At 40.6% G+C, this 23,461-nt stretch overlaps 2 protein-coding genes across 2 annotated transcripts in view; one reads left to right on the top strand and one right to left on the bottom strand.

Annotated features, from left to right (window-relative positions):
• Positions 1–23,461, bottom strand: part of LOC146984753 (voltage-dependent calcium channel subunit alpha-2/delta-3-like) — a 119,507-nt gene that overhangs the window by 4,811 nt on the left and 91,235 nt on the right. The window contains exons 26-33 of the mRNA XM_085782160.1: positions 11,773–11,834; positions 11,054–11,098; positions 10,901–10,963; positions 8,961–9,031; positions 6,854–6,929; positions 6,703–6,755; positions 4,784–4,839; positions 2,173–2,287 (exon numbers count right to left, since the gene is read on the bottom strand). Of these exons, the coding sequence (XP_085638286.1) occupies positions 2,173–2,287; positions 4,784–4,839; positions 6,703–6,755; positions 6,854–6,929; positions 8,961–9,031; positions 10,901–10,963; positions 11,054–11,098; positions 11,773–11,834 (541 nt within the window). The remainder of the gene's footprint in view (positions 1–2,172; positions 2,288–4,783; positions 4,840–6,702; positions 6,756–6,853; positions 6,930–8,960; positions 9,032–10,900; positions 10,964–11,053; positions 11,099–11,772; positions 11,835–23,461) is intronic.
• On the top strand, positions 16,137–22,365 carry lrtm1 (leucine rich repeat transmembrane protein 1). Its single transcript, XM_085782162.1, has 4 exons — positions 16,137–16,701; positions 18,909–19,293; positions 19,418–19,623; positions 20,866–22,365. Exons 1-4 carry the CDS (start codon positions 16,665–16,667, stop codon positions 21,396–21,398), a joined length of 1,161 nt encoding a protein of 386 aa, XP_085638288.1. The 5' UTR covers positions 16,137–16,664; the 3' UTR covers positions 21,399–22,365.

Here is a 23,461-nt window from a genome sequence, read left to right as displayed (position 1 = left end):
TCACTGTACGGTCTTCAGAAATATCTGTCATCACAGTAGGGAAATGTGACCAGTAATTACTGTGTGTAATTTAACAATTACAAATTCAGCAAGTTGAAATTGCTCCAATAAAATCTCAACAAACAGACTGGCAAGTTTTCAGTGCAATGCTGTCATTTTATTTCCATTTCTCTTATTATTTCTCTTAGAAAAACGGGCGCTGTAATCCGAGCAGTTAATTTATGTATTCTGGGGCAATAGATAATTTTGGTAGATAAAAGCGATTTCAGATTTTTATTTACAGTTGTGGTTACAAATGAAGCTGACATGAGAGAAATTATATGATATATGTCACTAGAAAATGTCAAAAGAGAACTATTTACAAAGGTCTCAATTTAAAAATAAGTTGGAACCCGATTTACCCTAAAAAATAAATCAAAACCCACTTCACTGGAGAATTAAAATATCAAATTAAACAGTTTTTACTTTTTTAAATACACAAATACTGGTTCCATTAAGATTGTACCAGTTTTCTTTTTTTTGCAGTAAAATATGGACTAGTTTAAAGAGCACTTCTTGTCTGCAACTGTAGCATTACAATCAGTTTTAAGAGCTGTGTGATAGATAGGAAACTTGTCTTGTAACATGTCAGGAGTCACAGCTTCATAATCTACACAATTATCTCAGCAATACCACAGTTATTAGAGGTAAATTAATATAAAAAAAAGGGGAGGGATGTATTTCAAGAATCTCAGATGAAACCACGTCTACATGTGGGACTGTGGAGTTGAAGCCATAGCTGACTGTAACTTTGAACCTCTCTCTTTTCTGGACATGTCTCGTCTTAGACGGTCGAGAGAAACAAAAAGGAGCCTGTGGAGCACGAGAATATATGGCCATGAGTATTGTTGCTAATAGTCCCAGAGACATGACACACTCTTTTTCTTAATCTCAAGTTTCAGTCTAGAGAAGCTGGCAATGCATTAATGGAGGTTAAGTCATCCTATAGGGCCACTTAAACTATTATATCATTCACAAGTATGTGTATGTGTCTTACGTGTCTCGTGCTGTATCACTCCATTTCACCCATCAGGAAGTTACAGACAAATACTAATAACCACATCACACACAGGCACACGTGAACACACACACAGTCAAACAGTACAGTAAAGAGAGGTTTAACAGGCAAGAGCTTAGGGTATATTTCCTAGAGCATAAAGTACACACACGTGTCCCAATGAAAATATGAGAGAAAGGCCTCAGTCAGCCTGTAACGTGAAACAGATGTTTATCACCAATATCCTCTATTACTAATATGAGCTATAAAATTCCATATAACCGAAATAAAAACTCCATTTTACTTTGTCAAATTCATTGTGCTTTAAAAAAGATTTATTTGAAGGCGACATGTTGCTTGGAGCTCTCAGCCCTGCCCGCTAATCCCAGTTCTGGTGTCATCGTTGGAGATGAGGCCATTCTTCGCTTAAGCACGCTTATGTCGTGTGTGTATGCGTGTGGATGTGCGTGTCTGAGAGGGTGCTGAGCCTGTTTAAATGTGTGTGTGTCTGTACAGTATGTGTGTTTGGGGTCTGACTGCATCCCCAAACCTCATTTTACTCCTGGCACCCAGGGCAGTGGTTACCCTGCTGACCTTGCGGGGCTGTACCAGCAGCAGACACACAATGAAAACACACTCACGGACACATACACACAAACACGCACACACACTGAGCTTCCCTGGCAGTTCCACAGCTGGGAGCAATGAAGGGCCCATTGGAAGGATCCAGAGAACACCCCACAATTGCCTGACAGAAAAGCCCAAATTGTTAATGGGGACCACACTCATTTTCCCATTTTTAAAGGAAGCCTTTTTTCCACCTCTCTCCCTCCTCTCTAAATGCCTTGTATTTCAAACTACTGGAGAAGAGAACGGTTGTCTGACAGTGTCTGCATGTTTATCACTGGTGAACTGTCTGGATGAAAGAGTTTTCAACAGATAACAGATTATTTAAATATGTTTCTCATTATAGGGGGATTACAGAGATAAAAATATTTCGCCAAGATCAGTCAGGCGCACTATTCATTTTTCACATTTATATTGGTTTGCTGAGCACAGTGGCCATCGTAGATTAGATTAGATTTCCGTTAATGTGTTAATTTATGTCCACATGTGTCTGGTTGCATGTCTCATACTTGATGCAGCCGCTGCAGTCGATGTTTCCCGTGTTCTCTTTGATGGTTCTCTCGGAGATGAAGGCCGGGTACTCGGTGTCGCATGGCACCTGCATGGTCCGACCCATCCTCTGAGCTGAGGGCGGGAGGGAAGAAGGGGAGGGAATGAGTTAAGTGAGTGAAGAAAGGAAAGAAAGATTAAAGAGGTTAGAAAGAAAAAGGAAGTATAAAAAAAGAAGAGAGAGACTGAAAAAAGAAGCAATGAAAGAAAAACGTAAAGAGAAAATTAGTCAAAGTTGGTGGGAAAGTAATGGAACATTCATTTCAAAGTCAAATATATACTTAAAATAGTTATGCAAATATATTGCAAGCTAACAGTTAAACACACCACATCCTTACAAACATACACGTTTGAAAGAAAGCAGCATTTCTGAACCCTCTTGTCCTGCTGGAGATATTTCCAGTGTGAATCTAGGCCAGCCATTCATATAACATTGCTTGAACTCTCCTGCCACCCAGAGGTGTGAAACAACGCTACAGGATGGAAAAGACTGAGGAGGCAAAAATCACACATTTATATGTTGAGTTCATATTTTTTTAAAGCCGGCCTATTAAAGCGAATACAAGCCGAATTTGCATATCAAACATAAACATTTTAATTCATGTGGTATTATTTTGTGAGCTCTGTAATGTCAGGGTGCTCTACACACATTTTCTTTACAGCACACACACAACAAGACCTCTTAAGATGGTGGATTATGTGTGTAATTTGAATGGAGTGGTTTAATTACTGGGTGTCAGCAGCGCGGCAGCACTGTGTGAAAAAATGTGTGTGCGGGCATGTGTGTGTACAGTTGTATATTAACTATATGCATGTGAGAAACGCAGCCTACACGTATAAACGTCTGGGATTAGTTCAGCTTCAGAGGCTGTGTAGATTGAGTTACGGGTTGCTAAGTTGGGGTGTTTCAGCTGTGTGTCACAGGCCTGTGTCTCTATTGTAAAAAGATATAGAAAGTGCTGCTAAGACCTGAGGCTAGCCAGCTGTGAAATTGTCTCGACTGCTTGGCGAGCACCGATGCCCAGCTTCACTTCATTCGGGATAAGAGTGTGCAAGGAAAGCATTTTATAGACTTTCATTTTGTGGTTTTCTCTCTCCCTCTGTCTCTCTCGCTCCCTCCGCCTTTCACATTCACATATGAAATATTTTCATATTAGTTTTGTCAAGAATTAATTCTTCAATGTGATGCCGCTTAGTGAGACTTTAATTTCAAACGGGCAAACAGTGTTCAACACCCCATAAAGCATTAGACATCCCAGCGTTGGGAGCTTGGCAACGATCGTATGAGAAGTGTGTGTGTTCATGGAAGAAAGTGAGACAGAAAAAGAAAGGAAAGACATAAAACCAGAGAGAGAGGGAGAGAGATAGACTGAGTGAGAAAGAGGGAGAGAAGCCTTTTTTCTCCTGTTACAAAGCGGATATTGCTTCCCCACCGCTACCAATATGACACACATCCTTACAGGTCATAAAACCATCAAGTATAACCCCTCTGGACACACAAACAAACACACACTCACACATGCGCGCACACACACATCCTCTCTCTAAAACTGAGGTCACTTGAGGTAATCTTGTGTTCTGCCATTTTTACTTTTAGGTTTTGGATTGCGCCTCTTTATTCTGTTTTTCCAGTGGTCACACTGACTCAGACCGAGAGGAAATGGAGGGGAGATGGCGAAGATGAAGACAGGAGGTCAGCGCTGAGGACACTGGCTGTTTACTCTGTACGCAATGAACTTTGTTCAGCGTGAACACAAGTTTGAACAGCAGGCACGTTTAGGTCAGCGTATGGTTTTATCTTCAGACTGTTTAATCAAAAATACAAATTCAAATATTCAAAAGAACTGGATGTTTTCATTTCTTTAAAAAAATACTTTTTAATTTTTAGGAAACAGAGAAAAAACAAGTTAGTTTAGGACTGAGCCTTGAAATTTTACTTTGAAAAAATATTATGTTTGCCGAAAATATTATGTTTCGGCAAACATTTAAGGTAGGCTATGAGATCCACAAAAACACCTGTCTGTGTCCAAATGAAATAAATGCAATATAACTTGAAAGATGTATAAAATCAAAGAAAAATATTTTTCCTTTCTCATTTCAAATTTTTTTGGTTTATAATAAAGAACATCTACCATTTCTGTTGTCTTCCCTATATATAACTTCTTCTTTTGCCTTTTCATTTCTGTTTCTGATAAAGAAAATTCATAATGAGATATGTACCTATATGTGACCACCATTATCACAGCATTAAGGGCCTGTAATAGGTGCTGCTAGTAAAGGGAAGCTTTCATCTGTTTTTCAGTTGGGGGGAACACATTGATGTGCACATTTATCAGGATAAACTGAGCACTGTGCTATGAATTACTGTGTTCACAGCATACAAAAATACAGCTAAAATGATACGCCTTATCATTATTATTATATTTTTTTTATAAATATGAATTCGAGCTATGGGTGATAATTATTTGAATAACAAAATAATGTAGCCCTTTATGCATCTTATATAATGTGGTGATTTTGGTGGTGTGTGTGTTATGTGTGTCTGTGGTTTGAGAGTGAGTGAATTCTTACCTTTAGCTGTGAGGTCAGAGTACCACCAGCTGTACAAGTTGAACTCGACCAGGAATCTAAATATGTACAAGACATCAACCATAACAATACACTCCAACGCATGCTTATATATCACACACTGCAGCACTCCTTACAGCAACCATTTTTTATCAATATGATTTCAGTTTCTGTGGATGTGCAGAAGAGAGAAATTGTTTATTTTCACAAAAAGGTAACTAATCCGGCTTTAAAGGCAGCCATGGCACAGATACAAATCTAAAATCTTTGTTCACTGCCAGTAAAATATCTACTGAGAATTCCTGTTTATTGTTATGGCTGCCAGACCATGCAGGCCAGCGCTGAATCTAACTGTTTTCATTTAGGTAATCCGAGAAATTATCCTCACTTTCGTAAAATATCAGTTTTGTTTTGTTTAACTTGTGAAGTTGGTCAAGGTATGTTGAAGTTATTATTATGAGAACTCATAATTAATGATTTATGTGTACAGAGGTACTGTGTTTTCTCACCGCCGTACCCGCTGTGCTAAACTTATTTAGTAAAGCTAGACTTAGACTTAACACCAGTGCCAAAATAAAAATAATGTCAATGTCAAGCAAAGAAGTGAAAAATAACTGTAAAGAGGATAGTACATTGGCATTTTCCATATACAGATGATTTATTATACATACAGTACATACGACATACTGTAATTTTTTAATGACTTTGTTTTTGGACTATGACTAGATATACTTGTGCTTCTGTGTAAATTTCCTATGGGCTCAAATTAAGGTGCAGCTATTTAAAACTGACTATGCTATATGATCATTATTTTGTGACTTGTATTATATATGATACATATTTAATATGAGGTTTTGAACTAGTATGAGTTTATGATATATTTCTGTCAATCATATGTAATTATTTAGCTCAAATAAAACAGAAGTCGAAGTTGAAGGTCATAAAAAACACTAATACCTCAAAGACAGAAAGATTGTCTGCACTTTGACTGACAGTAAAATTACAACTGACAGCTGGATCCTCCCATGACACACTGCGGTGACAACAGACCACCCAGGAAAACTCATTCCGGGGTCTCACTGCAACATGGCATCACAGGAAGACCCGCGCCACGGAAACATCAGGTAGCTATTACCGCTCATGTTCGCCGGTGATCACGCTGACGTAGATGTGAAAGCAGTGGTAAACAAACATACAGTTCATATACTGTACACTCACAAACACACACACACACACTTAACTCAGACAGAAGAGGCCACTATACACGTTTTAAACTAGCGCCTCATGGCCGGGTGCCTCCGCCAGATAGTCAACTGGCGGTTTGCATCCATGTCAGTCCAGACTCATATAAGTAGTAAAGACTTTAAATGGATTTTATAAAAGAATAAAATTTAAGTATTTCAGTGCATTTTTTGGCTAATGGGAATTTACTGCCAAATTTACTTGCACGATTCTAGTGAATAATTTGAGAAACATGCTGCCCTTCAATAGAAACTATTTTTCATACACATCTTCACTCTGGGAGAAAAGATTATCTGTACAATCACCACAGTTTTAGGGTGGCCACCTAAGATTACTATCTATTCCAGTGTTGGCTAATGGTCAGAAACATTGATGTCTTATTTTATCATTTTTTCATATTAGATATTTGTGTGGGACTTTGTTATAATTAAGATATTAGCTCCTGAGCCATTAAGTGTTTTGTGAGCTCATCTTGAACTTTGGACACCAAATTCTAATCACTTTATCTTTGAATGTTCCCTCCAGACGTTCCTGAGATGTCAGGTACAGTAAAATGGGAAATTGGACATGAAAACACGGCTGCTGCCAGCGTGGAGGCATAAAAGCACATATAACGTATGCAGCATGAGTATGTCGTTACAGACGGATACAAGACACTCTCACACACACAGACGTCTTACATGACAAGCTCGGTCAGGATCCACTTCACAGCCGAGTAGAAAGCAAAGTAAGGCTGGAGAAAACAGAGGAGAAAACATATTCATCAGACACTAATTACATATAATACCCCACAAAGAGGTTCAGCAGTGTCAAACAATATGCAGTACTCACATCCAACAGTGTGTGTCCACTGTCACTACTCTCTGAAAAGACCCAGCAAAGAGCCTGGTAGTCATACAGAGTCACTCTGTGAAGATAAAGATAGAAAAGAGAGGACATTGAGTTAGACAAAGCGGGAAAGAGTTAGAATGTTTTTGATTTGATTTTTCATAATAATACTTTCGTCTGGCCCGGATAAGGTGATATAAGACTTAATTCACACATTCCCTCTACTATTACATGCCTGTGGGGCTCTTTGGACTGCTGTGTGGGAGCAGGAAGGAAAGATCCCACCTCTGCTATAACTGCAGTGTTACCTACGGATAATATATTGGATGAATGTGGCAAGAATGGGAAAAGGAAAGCAAGTGAAAGCCGAGAGCTTCCCGAGAGGTTCCTCAAAGTGATGTAGGAAGAGGTGTGTGTGTTGTGTGTGTGTGTGTGTAGATGATTTGGGGATATTGAGGGGATATCAGAGGATTTAAGGGCTTAGTAGAGCCTGAGGGTGTGAGGTCTGGGTCTGTCTAAGTGAGGTTATTGAAGGGGTTCCTAATACACAAACACACACTCACACAGGACACTCTTTCCTATAGCCCACGGACAGCTTCCTATATATACTTGACAATATGTTACAGTATGCGTGAATGTGCGTGTGAGCACGTGTGTGATGTCTGAGTGGGCCCAGTCTATCCGCAGCCCTGGGCGATGTTCAAACCTCAGTCACAGCGCTGGTGACACACCGCCAGGAACCAATTAGTGCTAAGCCAGGCCACATAATGGTGTTAGCAGCAAACTTAGACCAATATAATATTTGTATATGAGTGTGTCTCTGCACGGGTGTGTGAGCACGGCCTTCATTTTTGCATGAGTGCATAACATCACTCTCAGCATGTTTATTGATTTGTCTTTCTATACTGCTTGTTGAAAAGACAGATAATCCAAAAGAAACTGAGAATGATTTGCCTACATTTGTTTTCATCTACAGTCGTGATGGTGACAGACGCGTTGGAGCTGTCAGCTTGCTTCAACTTTAAGTGGTGTGCTTAAAAAAAAAAACATCTTTAATGTTTTTTAATCAAGACAAAATCTGCGCTGTAACTTAGCACATTAATTCTCTACAGATGTTACTGGGTCCAGACAGATGGGACTGGATCCATTAGTGTTAAGATCTATAAGATCTATTACTCATCATGCTAATACGACACAAGTCACATTATTCATTCATCATCATATGTCGTTCTCAATTTTAAACAGTCCCTCATCACCCGACATTAAAGATTCAGTGAAAGCTCTTTTATGCCTCCTTGTTTTTATGAGTGGGACTGTAAACCATTTGCTGTCAGCTTCTGAGGTTCATCCCTATGATAAACAGGCGTGGTTGTCTACTCATGTGATGATTTGTCACCAATGATTTTTATATACTAAGACAGCATGGCAAAAGAATTCCTCACCCACGTCCCAAAGGCAGAAATGAATGCTGGGTACAGTCCTGCTGCCGTGTTGGAAATGTGGTTGTAAGCTTCTGTGCAATCTAAATTTACACTTGACTGTGCTGCTTCGTTAAGTTAAGATTCCACGAATGTTAGACCATACCAGTTTGACTGCACAGTCCAACTACAGTATGTGTTGGTCAGTGTCTGCTTCTCTGTATTTCTGCTTTGTATTTCTGGGAAAGGTATCCTCCTGGGTTAAATTTCCAAATTAATTGCAGAATGTCGCCACCCACTGCTCCTGGCATTTTCCAGGAGAAACAGCACTACAACAAGCAGTGTGTGCGTGAATGTGTCCACATGTGTGTGTGTCCGTGTGTCCGTGTATGTGTGACTTCAAGTTTCTCCTAATTCCTTCATTTCAGGAAAAGATTTGCTATAATCCCCTAACGGAGAACTCTGAGCGAGGGGTCGGAGTTCAGCGCTGAATAGCTCAACACGATTGGCCAAGTTAAGAGCTGTCAGCGCCAGGGGAGACATGCTCTCATTCTGCGGCCTGCCTGTTATTATGCACATACATTTACACACACATGCGCACGCACAGACACTTGTGCACACACTTTGCTGGCACATAGAAGTGCACACTCATACACCCACCAACCCACACACACACAGTTTGAAATCCTTACCTCTTGAAAGAGCCCATCTGCAGAAGCTTACTCATTACAGCTCCCTCTGCTTCTCCAAAAAATTTCCCCGTCTGAGAAAGAAGGCAAAGAGATTTTCTTTAATAAAATTAAAAAAAAAAACCTCATAATAAAATTGAACACACTTTAAGAATAATAGTGTTTAGATGGCTGAAATACCTTGCAGGTACAAAAAGACTGACACATGCACAGTCTGGATTATGCACAACAGAAACCTTCAATTACTGAACCAAGTGGCTTTAGCCAAAGAGAAAATTCAGAAACACCTTCTAGGAACAAAACTAAGAATAAAATCTCCCACAAAGAAAAATTCCCAAATCCTGTCTCCAAGACCTTATATTCCAAATACACACAAAAGACGTGGCACAAACATTGGAGAGCAGTTTTTTGATAGTTTGCAAAAAGGCTAACCATCACATCACACCTCATTTAGCAGGCAGAGACAGGAAGCTTTTTTTCAGACTTAAGTTTGTTGGTCTCCACTGCAGATTTTGTGACGTCGTCAGAAATCACATCCTGCAGGCTTTGTGCTACTTGTTCTCACTGGGAGAACAATATTACTTTTTCAATTAATCTACCAAGTGATTACACTTACACTTCCTCATTTGGCAGATGGCCTTAATCCACAGCAATTTACTTAGTATGAAGTGCAGGAATATATCATATACTGTAAAATGTTCATTTAAATTTCCAAAAGACCAGTCCAAAGCCAAACGGTTGGAATCCATTCATAAGGACATAAAAAAAGACAAAAGGTACAAGTTGTCATGTTTGCGAAGCTGCAAAGAGGTGTTTGTGGCTTTTTTTATTATGTCATTTATGTCTCAACACTACTCAGTGTTCTTCAATAACGTAAGATGCAGAACCAGGGTTTAACTTCCACCTGTGGACAGGTATTACTGTCCAAACTGTCTCAAACCAGCAGACGCCACAGGGACAAAATACTCACTTATTAACCATTAGAATTACCACCAAACATGATCAGAGACAGGGCTGGGAGGGTGAACTACACCCTCCATCTCCCCACATCCTAAATTTGTTGACACTTTAGAGGCAAAGAATCCCACCTCAGCTGTCTCTTGCCGACGTAACCCCCTCCCAGAAACAACCTAACGCCTGAAATGGCACAGCCTGGTAGATCCTCAGGCTGACCTGCACAGATTTACTCGAGCCCCCTCACACATTAACATTTAATACAACATTTTGACAGATCACGTTAGACTGGTAGTTGATGGCATTTTCCCTACACAATAACAACGAGACAAAACAGTTTGACAAGTGGAACCCTAAATGCTCCATCACCTTCAAATTAAGATCAAATAAAGGATAGGAGCTGGGAAGTGAGAGACACATGAAAAGAACAAGCAGGGGAAGGGCAGGGCACTGACAGCCAGCGGACTGGCTGCTAGATGAGCCAAAACCAGAATGACAGCATGTCTGGTGACAGTTAAGCATAGGGTACATGCTAGGACAGCAGCATGTCTCCTTGAGAGCAGTCGAAACAACGATAGTATGCACGAGAGAGTGGCAGAAAAATGATTAAAAAACAGAAAAACATGCCAGCACCAGTGATTAAAATTCAAGAGGAGCTCAGGATCACAAGTGACCACTGACTTGAATGAAAATCCACAAATATTATGTGCTGTAGGCTCTGACAGCTGTCATACTAAGACAGTCAAACCTCTCATACACTACATGTACAGTATACGCTCATGTAATTAACCCAGACTTATACTGTAAGTCATGGATCTCACACTGCAGCATAATCTGGCAACAACACAAGCAGCTAATACTAATGATATTAGGTAAAGCAAATGGTTGTCTTCATTTTCTGTTAAAGGCAAGGCAACATTTTCTGCCATCCTTTCCATTGATCTTGCCTTTTTTAAATATGTTTGTGTGTGTGTGTGTGTGTGTCCTACCAGGGTATAATCCTCTGCTACCAGAACGAAGCCATTGTTGTCAATGAGGTAGCAATTAATATTCTGTTAAATAGGAAACACAGTGTTAAAGCAGTCGTGAGAATCAAAAGTGACAGACTGGAGAGTTAGTTAAGAAAAAAAAAATTGACCCACCTCATCATCACAGCTTATGGAGCATTTCCCATCTAATGCTGCACACTGTAAGATAAATAATAATGAATGAAAAAAATACATATTTGTGTTTGTGTCTGAATGTCACCAAATATCCTACACTGTTGCCCATAAAGTTGGAATAAACCTTTTTTTTAACCTCTTCTCATGAAATGATCATGACAATGTGATTTAGTCTTAATACAGAAGATAAAGTGTATATCATCTCAAAACTGATCAATCTCTTCCAAATATATCACTGTGGAAATTAAACCACACATAACCTTTACAATATAGGAATAAGAAGAGAAATGCATCTGAAAACAAAATTTATTCCAACTTTATGGGCGACCATGTAGATGCTCTTATGTTGAGAACATAGACCCATCTGTCTGCTGAAAACCTTTACTAACTGCCAAAATAATTCTAAAATTTAAAAACATGGAAAGAAACATACTTTATATGTGTTAAAAGTTCTAATAAAGCTCTAAAGTATCATTTAACTTTGAATAATCAAATAGTGATAACACGTAGAGTACAAAAACACCATCAAACAAATGCTAATGTTTACACTTCTGACTTTACTCACCTTTGTGTTGAATTTGTAAGTGTTTTGAAACTGCTGCGTAGGCAGTGTAATTGGCTGAGTTACAGGAGGTGATTTTCAGTTTACAAGTGTGTTTGTATTATATGTGTGAATGTGTGTGTTTACACATGTGTACCTGTCTGCTGGCTGTCCAGAATTTCTTCTGAAAGAACTCGAGTTTCATTTGGATGCCCACAGCTGAAAGACAGACAACACAGTCACTGAGGCGTATCAGAGGGGTGTGTGTGTGTGTGTGTGTGTGTGTGTGTGTGTGTGCATGCTTTCTCTTTGTTGAAATGCATTAGCACTATGATCTTTATCACAACAGAAATTGTTTCATTAACCTCAACTGAAGGAAAAGCAAACAACTGCTGGACAAAATGGGCCATATGGGCAATAACACCCTGCATCATACACATGTCAGCTTATTTTTCTGGAAGGCTTTAAACGTGTGTGTGTGTGTGTGTGTGTGTGTGTGTGTGTGTGTGTGTGTGAGGGCGTATGTTACACTGTACATTCTACACACATCTGCACAGATGCTGCTAACCACACTCAAAATGCAGTTTCACACGATTCTGAACCAGACCCCTCTCACTGTGCCCACATGAAATCCATCTCATTCCTCAGTCTGCCTCCCTGTTGTTATCCCAACAGGCACTTCCAGAGTTGGTACACAGAGCTGCTCTCATACCCATAAGCCTCATCCCAGCAGGTCCCTAAATGCATAGATCTGACCAGAATTCCTTGACTGAAAAAAATGAAATAAATAAATAAAAATACTGTTGCTGACATTAAATATGTCAATTTTTTCAGAGTTGGCTGAGGAGAGATTGACACATTCACCACAGGCTTTGACTCCCCTCTTCCTGGCCCACCCCCACCCAGCCTCCCACTACCCCCCTGCCACTAAGACTCAGAGGACCCTAGCTCTCTCTCAGTAAGGGTTTGTCATGCTTCGGGGGTGTGCAAGTATTTCCAGAAGAAAAATTTAGAGCGTCATCCAAACGCAGATCCATCAGCCAGTTACAGTAGTAAACAAAATGGAAGAGAAAGCATTTTGGACTTTTTTTTTTATTTTTTATTTTTTTAAATCAGGGTGCAGATCACACACAAAAAACAGTTAATCAAAAACAGAGGAGTCAAAAAAATGCAACCTCCAAAAATAACTGTGTGAGAGCAGAAAGCAAAACAAACAAAATGCGACAAAATAAAGATAGTGGATAGTGTCATGAAATGTATACACTAAATGACAAACCCCCTTTTTGTAGCTAAAATGTAATGTTTTTACCCGTCAAATAATTTTTTTTTTTCGATCTCTCAACCCATCTACAAGTTGCCCAACAGAGATTTAAATTCCAAACAGAAGGTCCCACATCTGCACAAGCAAACTTAACTCAGGATTTATTGATTAATGAGATATGGGAGGAGGTATTTGTCAGTTTATGCATCATGCTCCCATATCATTAAGCAAATATTTCAAACATTATTGGTAAATAATTAAAATGAAAGATTTGGTCAGTGTTGCCCACCCGGTATATTACTAACAGTGTTCTGATTTATTATTTTAATTAGACACTTGATTAATACAGAATCATTCTTGTAGCGTAACTATGTTGATTTAATCCTGATTTAAATCAGTTTGTGTAAACTGACATTTTGAGTCTTATGACACTTATACAGTGTTTCAGTATATTTTTATATATATGTTGTATTTTGAAATTAGTTGTTAATATGCATTTGCATGTATAGAAATATTATGTATTTATTCTGTATAGAAAATTCTAATGAGAGATACAATGCAGTGTGCATGCAACATCAATAAAAATCCTCACTTGAAGCTATGGAAAACATGAAATATTGAAAACATCACTGGATGTCAGCATGAAAAGAACATTATCAGTAAGAAATATTCCATTGGTTTGCAATACTTTTAGCGTGATTGCATGTCTGCGTGATTGTTTAAGTGCAGTGGGGTGCTGCTGTAGCCTGTTTTAGCCCTTGCCCAGAGAAACAGGTGCAGATTATCCCATCATAAGCTTTGCCAGATCCTTTCAACAGCCCACCATTTCTACACCCACATGGAAAACCCAGGAGGAGAGTCTAATTTAAGATGTTGGGCAACAGCAATGGAAACACACATGGTATGAAACTAGGGAGAACCTAGATCATTAAGCCAATAAAAGATAAAAGATCATCTACTCAAAAAAAGCTGTAAAAACAAAGGAAATATTGAGAAGGAAAAAGATAAAAGACTGTGACTTCTGAAACATGAACCTTTCAAATATTTCGAAGATATAAGATTTGGAAGTACAGCTCCTCTGAAAGTTGAAATATTCCATAGATTTCAATTGGTGAAACATATCTGCTCGACAGGGAAAATAATTCATGGAAACATAAATCCAACGTGAGCAGTGTTTAATAATTATATTGTAGTAGAGGTTAAGGGTGCTCTGATGTTGGCTGGTACCTGGAAGTTGGCTCAGAACAAAAACAGAAGCCCAAATCTGTCTCACTAATGCTTGGGAATTTTCTGTATGGGGGAACATTTAATTTCCCTAGGTATGATTTAAGAACTTGGGGGTATTTACGCCCTGAGCTGCTTTTATGAGTTCAAAGATGAAGAGACATCAAATCCACTCCAAATCCCCACCACCACCAATCTCCTATCAGAGCAATCCCAGGCAGGGGGAGATGACAACCGGTTTAAAGCCTACAGATAGTTGGGATTCTAATAGGGATCATATAAATGTATGCACCTATTACCATATGGGCACATCTGAGTGTGTGTATGCAACATAGCAAGGGCAATCATGAGTGTGTGTTTTGCGCATGGGTCTTTTCTCTTTGTTAAAGTCTGTGTGTCTATCAGTTTAAATCCCAGTGATCCCCAAAACACCTCCACACAAGTGTCACAAACACACACAGCTGTCTGAGAGAGATGTAGTGATTTGCAAATTCGGTGCAGCATTTTGTCCGGCAGCGTAGCTCCACAGCAGCAACACATTGCAGGGGCGGATCATGTCAAGATGCTGAGCAACATTCAGAGGATGGGGAAAACAGGAGGCTGTTGTTAAGGATGCCAGCAGTCTACAAGACTCTGGCTCCTCTGACCTTTCCTTTCCTGCGTGTTTTTGTTGATGCAATACTGAGACTTGACTGCTGGTGCCAAATCTAGACAAAAGTTTTCAAAATTGGTAAGGCAGTTCATCATTTTATGGTCATAAGACATAGAAATCAAACTGAATGAGTCAGAGGATGCAACAAAAATGATCATATCTAAATCATGCAAACCATTGTCGTACTTTGGCCTCAAGGCTTCGATGCCACATGCATTAAATGCGTCACAGGCAATGCATGAATCACATGATGTTAATATATGACATTGGTTGGAGGAGGAATAGTAGGGCATGCTCTCTCTCTCTCTCTCTCTCTCTCTCTCTCTCTCTCTCTCTCTCTCTCTCTCTCTCTCTCTCTCTCTCTCTCTCTCTCTCATAATTTTAAACATTTTCGGACGTTGCAGCACAAACACAACAGACTGTCTGCACACAAACAATATGGGCTTTTAGCAAATACAAAGGTGTCATCACACATTTGAGGATGCATTTGCCCGTGTAGGTGTCCATTACTACTCAAGTGTGCATGTGTGCATAAATGCGAGTGGTTGCATGTGTGTATGAGTGAGTGAGTGTGAGTGTGAGTGTGAGTGTGAGTGTGAGTGTGAGTGTGAGTGTGTGTGTGTGTGTGTGTGAGTGCACACCACTCTGTGTGCTCATCAATCGCTCAGAGCTAACATCTTCACACATTTACCCCAATAAATCAACTAAATATAACCTGGTGACACACTGACTTGAGTTTTTACTATAAATGACAGAATGAAAATAATTGTCATGCCCTTCAGCAGGAGAAAGGATATAAATGTGGATGGACAGGAGGGCAAACAGCAAGCCAAGGTCAGCTTGTAAGCTTAATCATATTCATCGTTAACAATGATTCAATCATTAATCTCTTTATGTCTCTTCCTCTTTGTTCATTTTTTGCTTCTCCTTGAAGTGACCGATGAGCTCATATGAGCTTAACTTTCAATCCACTTGCATACAAAAAAAAAAGAAAGATTCACTGCAACAGCTTAATATCCCGCTGTGTGCATGTGTGCGTGTGTATGTGTGCATTTGTGCATTTGTGCGTTCCATGTTGCTGTGCTGGGGGTGTGTTCTGTCAGCCCTCCTGCCCACGGCTCATGCATAATATTCTTTGGAGCATGCCACAGCAACGGGCATCCTCTGAGTCTGTTCAATGTGTTTGAGTGTTTGTTTAGACACTCTGCAATCCAGATCTAATTTTGTCTCCTTCAACTCCTGCCAGAGCAATGGGAGGTAATGTGAATGTCAGTGAATGTGTGCGCGCTGTGATTTAAGAGGCACAGCTGTCCACTGGGAGATGACACACCATCCCACTCACCAATACAACTGGGGACAGGGGGAGCGAGAGAGCACAACATACAGAGAGAGAAAGAGAGAGAGACTTTTGATTTTGGATTCAACAGAGGAGCAAAAATGAAATAAAATCAAGAGGAAGGAGGAAGCAGAAACACAGAGGCAGAAAACAAACCATGAAGAAAAATACAACAGACAGAATGAGAGGTTGAGAGACACTGGGAGAGCAACAGAGAAATACACAGAGCAAGAGAGAGAGGGTGAGTGAGAGAGCAAGAGAGAGAGCAAGAGAGAAAGAGAGAGAGAGGCAGATCTCCCTAACTCCAGTGATTCCCAGACTGGCTGGCTGGCAGTAAGCTCTGTGCTCTGATCTGCCCGCTCCGATGGGGTTTCATGCCTGTGCAGGTAGTGTTGGGGGATCCTGAGGGCAACACGGGGTTCCTGGTGTTGATCTGCTGCTAATTACCACCTACCGACCATATCAGCCTACACAGATGAGAGTAAGGACCAGCTAATCTCAATCCTACTGACTGCTGATGGATCATCAACCAATGACAGTCACTAGAATCCAAAAAGGGAGCTAAAAGAACAACAAATGCGAGCGGCCCGAGGACAACTGGCAGATATGAGAGGTAGGAGCTCCATGTGACAGCGTGCACACATCTGTTTATATGTGTGTGTGTGTGTGTGTGTGTGTGCGTGTGTGTGTGTGGTTGTGTATCACCACAGCCATCAGCTGTTAACTACTACGTTGTTGCGTAGTTGCTATGTTGCGTAAATGGTTGTGTATCGTTGTGTAACTGAGTGATGATAAGACACTTGCTCATAACAGTTCCGAGATTAAAGCAGGTGCAGCACACATGCCAACTTCACACTGACACTCTAATGTTTATGGTTGTATGTTAATGTTGCTTCTGAAATGCTTCCTGTTGCAAAATAGGTATCGACATTGGCGCTGAGCTGATTTAAAGTGCTACTTGCTGTGGGTTATATGTGCATGTCATTACAAGCTTCCCTGTGTGTACTTTGGGCTGGAGGGACACATCAAAGCGGAGACCCATTCCCCTGTGTTGACCTCATTGCAGAGCTGCTGTTACAACGCTCCACTGAGCTGATGCTCTGTTGATGTGTTTCTATGTGTGCGCTCTATGTATATGAGATTGTTTATGAGTAAATGCACACATGTGTAAGCGCATGTGATTAGATGCATTCTTGCATACACACACTCTCATTTCATTAACAAGGGTGCAATTAACACAGGGCTTTACGCTGCTGTGCTCCAAGCCTCAATCCAATCATGTTTGGATGCTTTTTTTTGTTGTTGGAGCAAGCAATATAATATCATAATAGCAACACTGCCAGGAGCCACTGTACAGAATATAACACCTGAGATTAGACCTGGGAGCGCTTTTCTAAACCTGTAAGTGACAAGCCATGGCTAGAGGTCCCAAAGCCATCCAAGAGACAAAATCTGATTACATGCTTTTAATTAGCAGACTATGTTTATTCACATTTTGAAAGAGCAATAAGACAAAGGCTCAAATAATAGTGCTGATTAACACCTGAATGCCAAATATCAGTTGTGTGACTTGAGTTTTGTGCACTTCAAAAATTAGAAATTTGAAGAAAAACAAACAAACACTAAACTTGTTAATCTATTACATTTTGGTGTATTTAAAGTACAGGCTCCAGGTTTCCTTAACATTAAATAGGACTTTCTAAGGACATACTGCATGGATCTTCATGTTCATGACTTCTTTGAATTTGTGTCCAGAAAATAATTTGGATGTGACAGACATGTGTGGGATTGTTTGGCCTTGGTGGAGGTATGAGCTGCCACGAGTGCCATACTAGTTTGATTATTATTATTTATAGCTGCATAGTGTTTCCTAATATGATTCTGGAAACAAGTATCAGGTTGTTGTGAGACTCTCAGAGCTGCTTCATAACAAAAGGATTAAATTAGGTGAAGATTCTAGCGGGAGATGCCGACTGATACAGGAAAAGATTAGATAATTCCCATCTGAGAGAACACATTACCAGTAGGGAAAATGGCTTCTTATTCGCTCATTGGAACATTTTAACTGCTGTACCTGTGGAAACAAAAGCACAGTGCAGCTTATCCGTCTGTTCAGTTCTATGGGTGCACCTTGTGAGCTAGCTACATTCCCATGCACTTGTTTGTGCTTCATTTCATCGAGCCTCAAGCTAGTCCAGCCGATGCTATAAATACTGCTGTAATGTTCCAGAAGGAATGGACATGTGAAGTCATTTCAAAGGGAATCAGACACCTAATATCTGCTGTGTATGGATTTGTGTGTGGGTGGAGTGTGGGTAAGGGGTTATGAGGCTTTGGTGAAGTCACCAAGGGCCACTGTCTAAGTGGGGTGGGAGGTGGGAGTTGGCATATTAGTAATAAGTTTACTTTCTTGTTTATTAGACAAAGAATAGTGCTATCTGAGAATAAAGAAAAGGCGTCTGCATTCTTTTCTAAAAACATGATTTCATATTCATATCATCACAAACAATCTGGAAATCTATTTGCTCACTTACTGTATGTAAATGTCTCGTTTTGGTGATTAATACATTTATCTGCGTCAGTGATAGTGCCCATGCCAGTTGAAAACTGTGGTGTCAATGTATGCAATTATGTAATAGTACACTGCATTGCTGAAAGAGATTACATCTTCAGTCAACTCTGAAAATCTTGTGTGCGTGTGTATACATTATGTATCTTATATAAATGTAGCTGAATTTTGTTACCTTTGAATGAATATACTTTAAACATACTGTACTTATTAGATTTCTAATTCAACATTATGTCCCCCTCTCTCCACAGTGGTACTCGTGTGTGCCCTCCTGCCCCTCCTCTCTTTGTCACATGCCTGTCCAAAGGAGTGTAGCTGCAACAGCAACACCAAAGTAGTAGACTGCCGGGGTCAAGGCCTGTATGACATCCCCCGACGGCTGCATCCTGACACCCAAGAACTGTACCTCCAAGATAACCGTATCAGGGGGCTGGGATCAATGGCCTTCAGAGAAATACCCCTTGTCCGCATACTTGACCTATCTAACAACTCTATAACATCTGTTTCGCCAACTGCTCTGCTGGGTCTCAGGACACTGCAGCGCCTCAGCTTAGCCTACAACAGCCTGAGAGAGCTTGACAAACGGTTGCTTGGACCTATTCGTTCACTTTCACACCTCGACCTCTCACACAACAGGTTAAACAACAAAACTGGGGCAAATTTGTTATGTGTCCTTTGTCGAACAATACCCTCTGTAAGCTTGATGCCACATAACTCATTGTATCTTATCTGATTTCCTTGCCATGTCCCTTCCTCTCAGCCTGTGGGGCATACCCGGCGCCTTGGGGGACAGTTTGAGGAACCTCAGCCACCTAGGGCTAGCACACAACAGGCTAACACGGTTGGACCGCTCCCTGTTAGAGGCCCTGACCCGCCTGGACAGCATCACGCTACGTGGCAACCCCTGGAGGTGTGACTGCCAGCTCATAGGGCTCAAACTCTGGCTGGAGACCCACCTCTTTAAAGGTTAGACTGCTAATAGCTCTGAGCAGTGGCTGGGGAATATCTGCATTTGTTTCAAAAGCATTTGAAAACTTGGTTTTCAAATGCTTCATCCATCACAATGCCTTTCCTACTGGGACTAGTATTAATTTATGGTAATATTCAATTATGGTAATACTGACCTTTAACACAAGAAAATATCCTAAAGCTAGTACAATAGAAATGGCTGGGCAATATTCAAGAATGATACATATTTATGTATATGTAATTTGCCCTTGGAGAGACTGACACAGCAGAGTTAAGACCAGGCTAAGAGGTTTGTCCAGTTACTAAAGATGGTCAAATAAATATGCCTAATGTTGTTTGATGTGTAGCTGTGATGGTGGTGATGATTTACAACATTTTCTAGAGACTTTATTTGGATCCTTGGTTCATTAACATCCACTTAAAAAGACTAACCTCAATGCTTAGCCTGTTGCAATCGATTAGTAAGAATGTTCCACAAAATGTTTGTGATGTTAGGCACTCTATGTAACTATGGTGGAGATTGTTAGTCTACACAAGGTAATTGAGGGTTAAGCAGTCAACTGCATTGTTTTCCATGCTAGATCAACCCCTGCATGCATTAGATAACAAAATAACCATTGTACAGTGAAAGCTACACTCGCTCTGAGTTGGCTGGCCCGCCTACATTCCCGTATTACCCTGACACAGCTTTCGTCTTAAAGGCTGAAAATTCTAATTACTGCAAACCAGAACAAAAGCACTCAGATACAAGGATGTATGCTTAATAGAAAACCAGTGGTTAATCAGTAAGGCAGAAAGAAAATGTTTGACAGGGCATGCTCGACATGAATACAGAGAGAGATGAATAATAAAGAGATTTACGGCACACACAGAGGACAGCTGATGAAGCCCTAACTCAACACTTTCTCCAACAGACTTGATTCATTCAGCTCCAGTGATCCAACAGAGACTCTATTTGAGCTGTTAATCATATAACACTTGCTAATAGGGCCCATTAAAGTAAGCCATTATGGCCCAGATTAATAAATATCTCAAGTAATGGGTTGGTTCATGCCCAGCTATGATAATTAAGATTATGGCCTCCTCTCTAGAAAGTTGCCAAATAGGAAATGGGCTATTAACAGCAGGTAATGAGCTTATGATACACAACAACTGACTGATACATGACTCCCTATTCATCCCTGCCCCTCAGTCTTTTCCTATCACTCTCTGATTTAACTATCTAACTGTGATCTCAAGGTGGAGCGGTGGACGAGGTGCTTTGCTCCCAACCAGAAGAAATGAGGAGCAGAGACCTGCAGAAGGTCCCTTACCAGCTCTTTCATGTCTGCATGACTACGAGCTACCACTACCTGTTCGCCAACATACACCACCTGGAGTCTGAGAGGCTACTGCGAGGCCACACCCATGGCAACCACGCTCATCCCTCCAGCCATGCTCTCCACGTTCCCATGGCAATGGGGGAGGGCTTCGGCGGTGGGGCGGGAGGAGGAGGCGGAGGAGGCGGAGGGGGTTTGCCTGAGTGTGAACCTAAGCAGAGGCCGCGGCCTGTCAACTTGCGCCACGCTATTGCCACAGTGATCATCACGGGCGTAGTGTGTGGAATCGTGTGTCTGATGATGCTGGCAGCAGCAGTGTACGGCTGTGCCTACGCCGCTATCATGGCCAAATATCAGCGGGAGCTAAAGAAGAACGAGGAGTTGGCGGCAGTGCAGGGGGCAGATCATGCCACAGCTGACGAGAAGGAACCACTGGAGAATGCTATTGCCTAGGAGATGATAACGTGAACCCTGGACTTAAAACCTGGGCCTCATCCCTTTAACCTAATCGTCTCTGGATGCCATGTGTGTGCTTGTGCATGTATGTTTGGTGAGAAAGAAGATGAGAGTGAGAGCGAGAGAGAGTGTGATTGTTTATGTATATGTACTGTATGTTCACCTCATTTCAGAGACTTGGGTAGCTAAATTCCACAGGTATTTGACTATGCACTGATGAGAGTTTCTTCTACTATATGTGGGTTTGAGGGGTTGGCCAAAGAATTCAAACGTATCAATTCCATTTTGTCTGAGAAATGCATATCACAGCTAGGGACAAATCACTCTATATTTATATATTTGTGTATTTGTAGGTATAGTAGTAGAGCTCTGGTATTTTAAAAAAAAATGGATTACTGAATTTGGTTGTCTTTTGGTTGTTGTTTTTTTATTTTGAGTCTGACTTTGAGGTAATTTTGAAAACTCATGGTAGGCAGCTGCTGTCAGTTTTGTTCTAAGTTGCTCGTATCATTAACATGAGTGTAAGAGAAACAAGGATGAAAGTGTCTGTGGTAGTGTTTCATTTTGTGCTTGAATGTGTGTGAGTGAAGATGTATACTGTATGCACATATGTATAGAGAGTTTAAGAGTCTGTGCCTAATAATGTTATGTAGTTTTGAGGTTTTTTTCATAAAGGATATTTTTCTGACAGCTGAAGTGAGGGTTGGAAATTCGTTGAAGCAATAATGAAACAAACTCAAATGAAAACAACAACAAAACCTGGACTCAGCCTTGTTGTTTTTCTACGACTTTACGGGTTCTTAAGTCTCAATTCTCATCCTGCTGCGCAGTCACACCTACACACACAAACTTTTAGAACCAGAGTTTTTGAAATTGAGTCTTGTTGTTGTTAATGCTGATTACATAATGGTAGTCATGTCCTTCAGTATGTATTATATAAAATAAAGGGAAATATTTGAATTGATTACTGTATGCATACTGGTAATTGATCAATCATGTCTAATATTCCGACAAGGGAAAATGGGGATGTTTATGTGCATTTCAATAAGGATGCTGTGGATTATACAGTACTTTGTATTATCTTAATAATTTGCAAGCCAGAAGAGATTAGTATATACAATTTTTATGTCTGTGACATTTTCCTTCATGGATTTTGTCCAACCGAGCATCATGACATGGTAATTATCAAGTGCTGTGTTACATAATGCATCATTAGGTGTCTGATGAATCTAGGTTTTGTCTTTCGTGTTACTACAAGTAAAATGTCACGGAAAGAAAATGTTTGTAGACTAAATTAAAAATGTAGTTTCATGTGCTCATAACTAACATCCGTTATTATCATCCATATTACGATAATTAGCCATCACAAGTGATTGTTCGCTTTCAGAGCAATGTGGGGGCACATGAATGTACACAGATGCCTTTGGTCTTAACGCCTGACCTGACTTTCATGGCTCTGTGTATATTGCGGCAGCAGACTCACTGCACGTGGCTGAGGATGTGACCACAAACACCGACACACATGCACACGCGCACACACACACACACACACATACACACTCAGGCGTGTATGTACGCACACGTTAACATTGTGACTCAAGCAATGTCTGCAGGGGCCATGGTGTGTGATGTCATCAGCCTGTCCTGTTAAGTTAGTGTATTAGCGCGTTCACAAGTCTACAGCTCAGTGGAGTGCAGGGCAGTGAAAACTGGCCCTAACCGGCCCACACTAAATTTGCATTCTTGCCTACATCTCTTCTACCATCTGACTCTCTTATATAAAATCATCCTCACATACATCCCCGGATATGGCACAGCACGACTGCACAACTATACATCTGCACCCACTCTGACAATGAAGTCTTCATGGATCCTTGATACTGATTAGTCATTTCGATTGCTGCGAAACAGAACTGTAGAGGACGGCATCATCTTAAAAGAACAGTGATCGAGTCAACAGTGTCAGATAATACTGTGGGCTGGTGTAAACTGTGGCCTGCTTGTGTGGGCTAGAAATCTGATGAATTCTCTATGTGCATGTGTGCGTGTGTGTATGTGCG

Source organism: Trachurus japonicus, chromosome 7, assembly GCF_045865225.1.
Source record: "Trachurus japonicus isolate A0001 chromosome 7, Traja_1.0".
Classification (NCBI taxonomy): Eukaryota; Metazoa; Chordata; class Actinopteri; order Carangiformes; family Carangidae; genus Trachurus; species Trachurus japonicus.
This window is presented reverse-complemented; position numbering and strand designations above follow the sequence as displayed.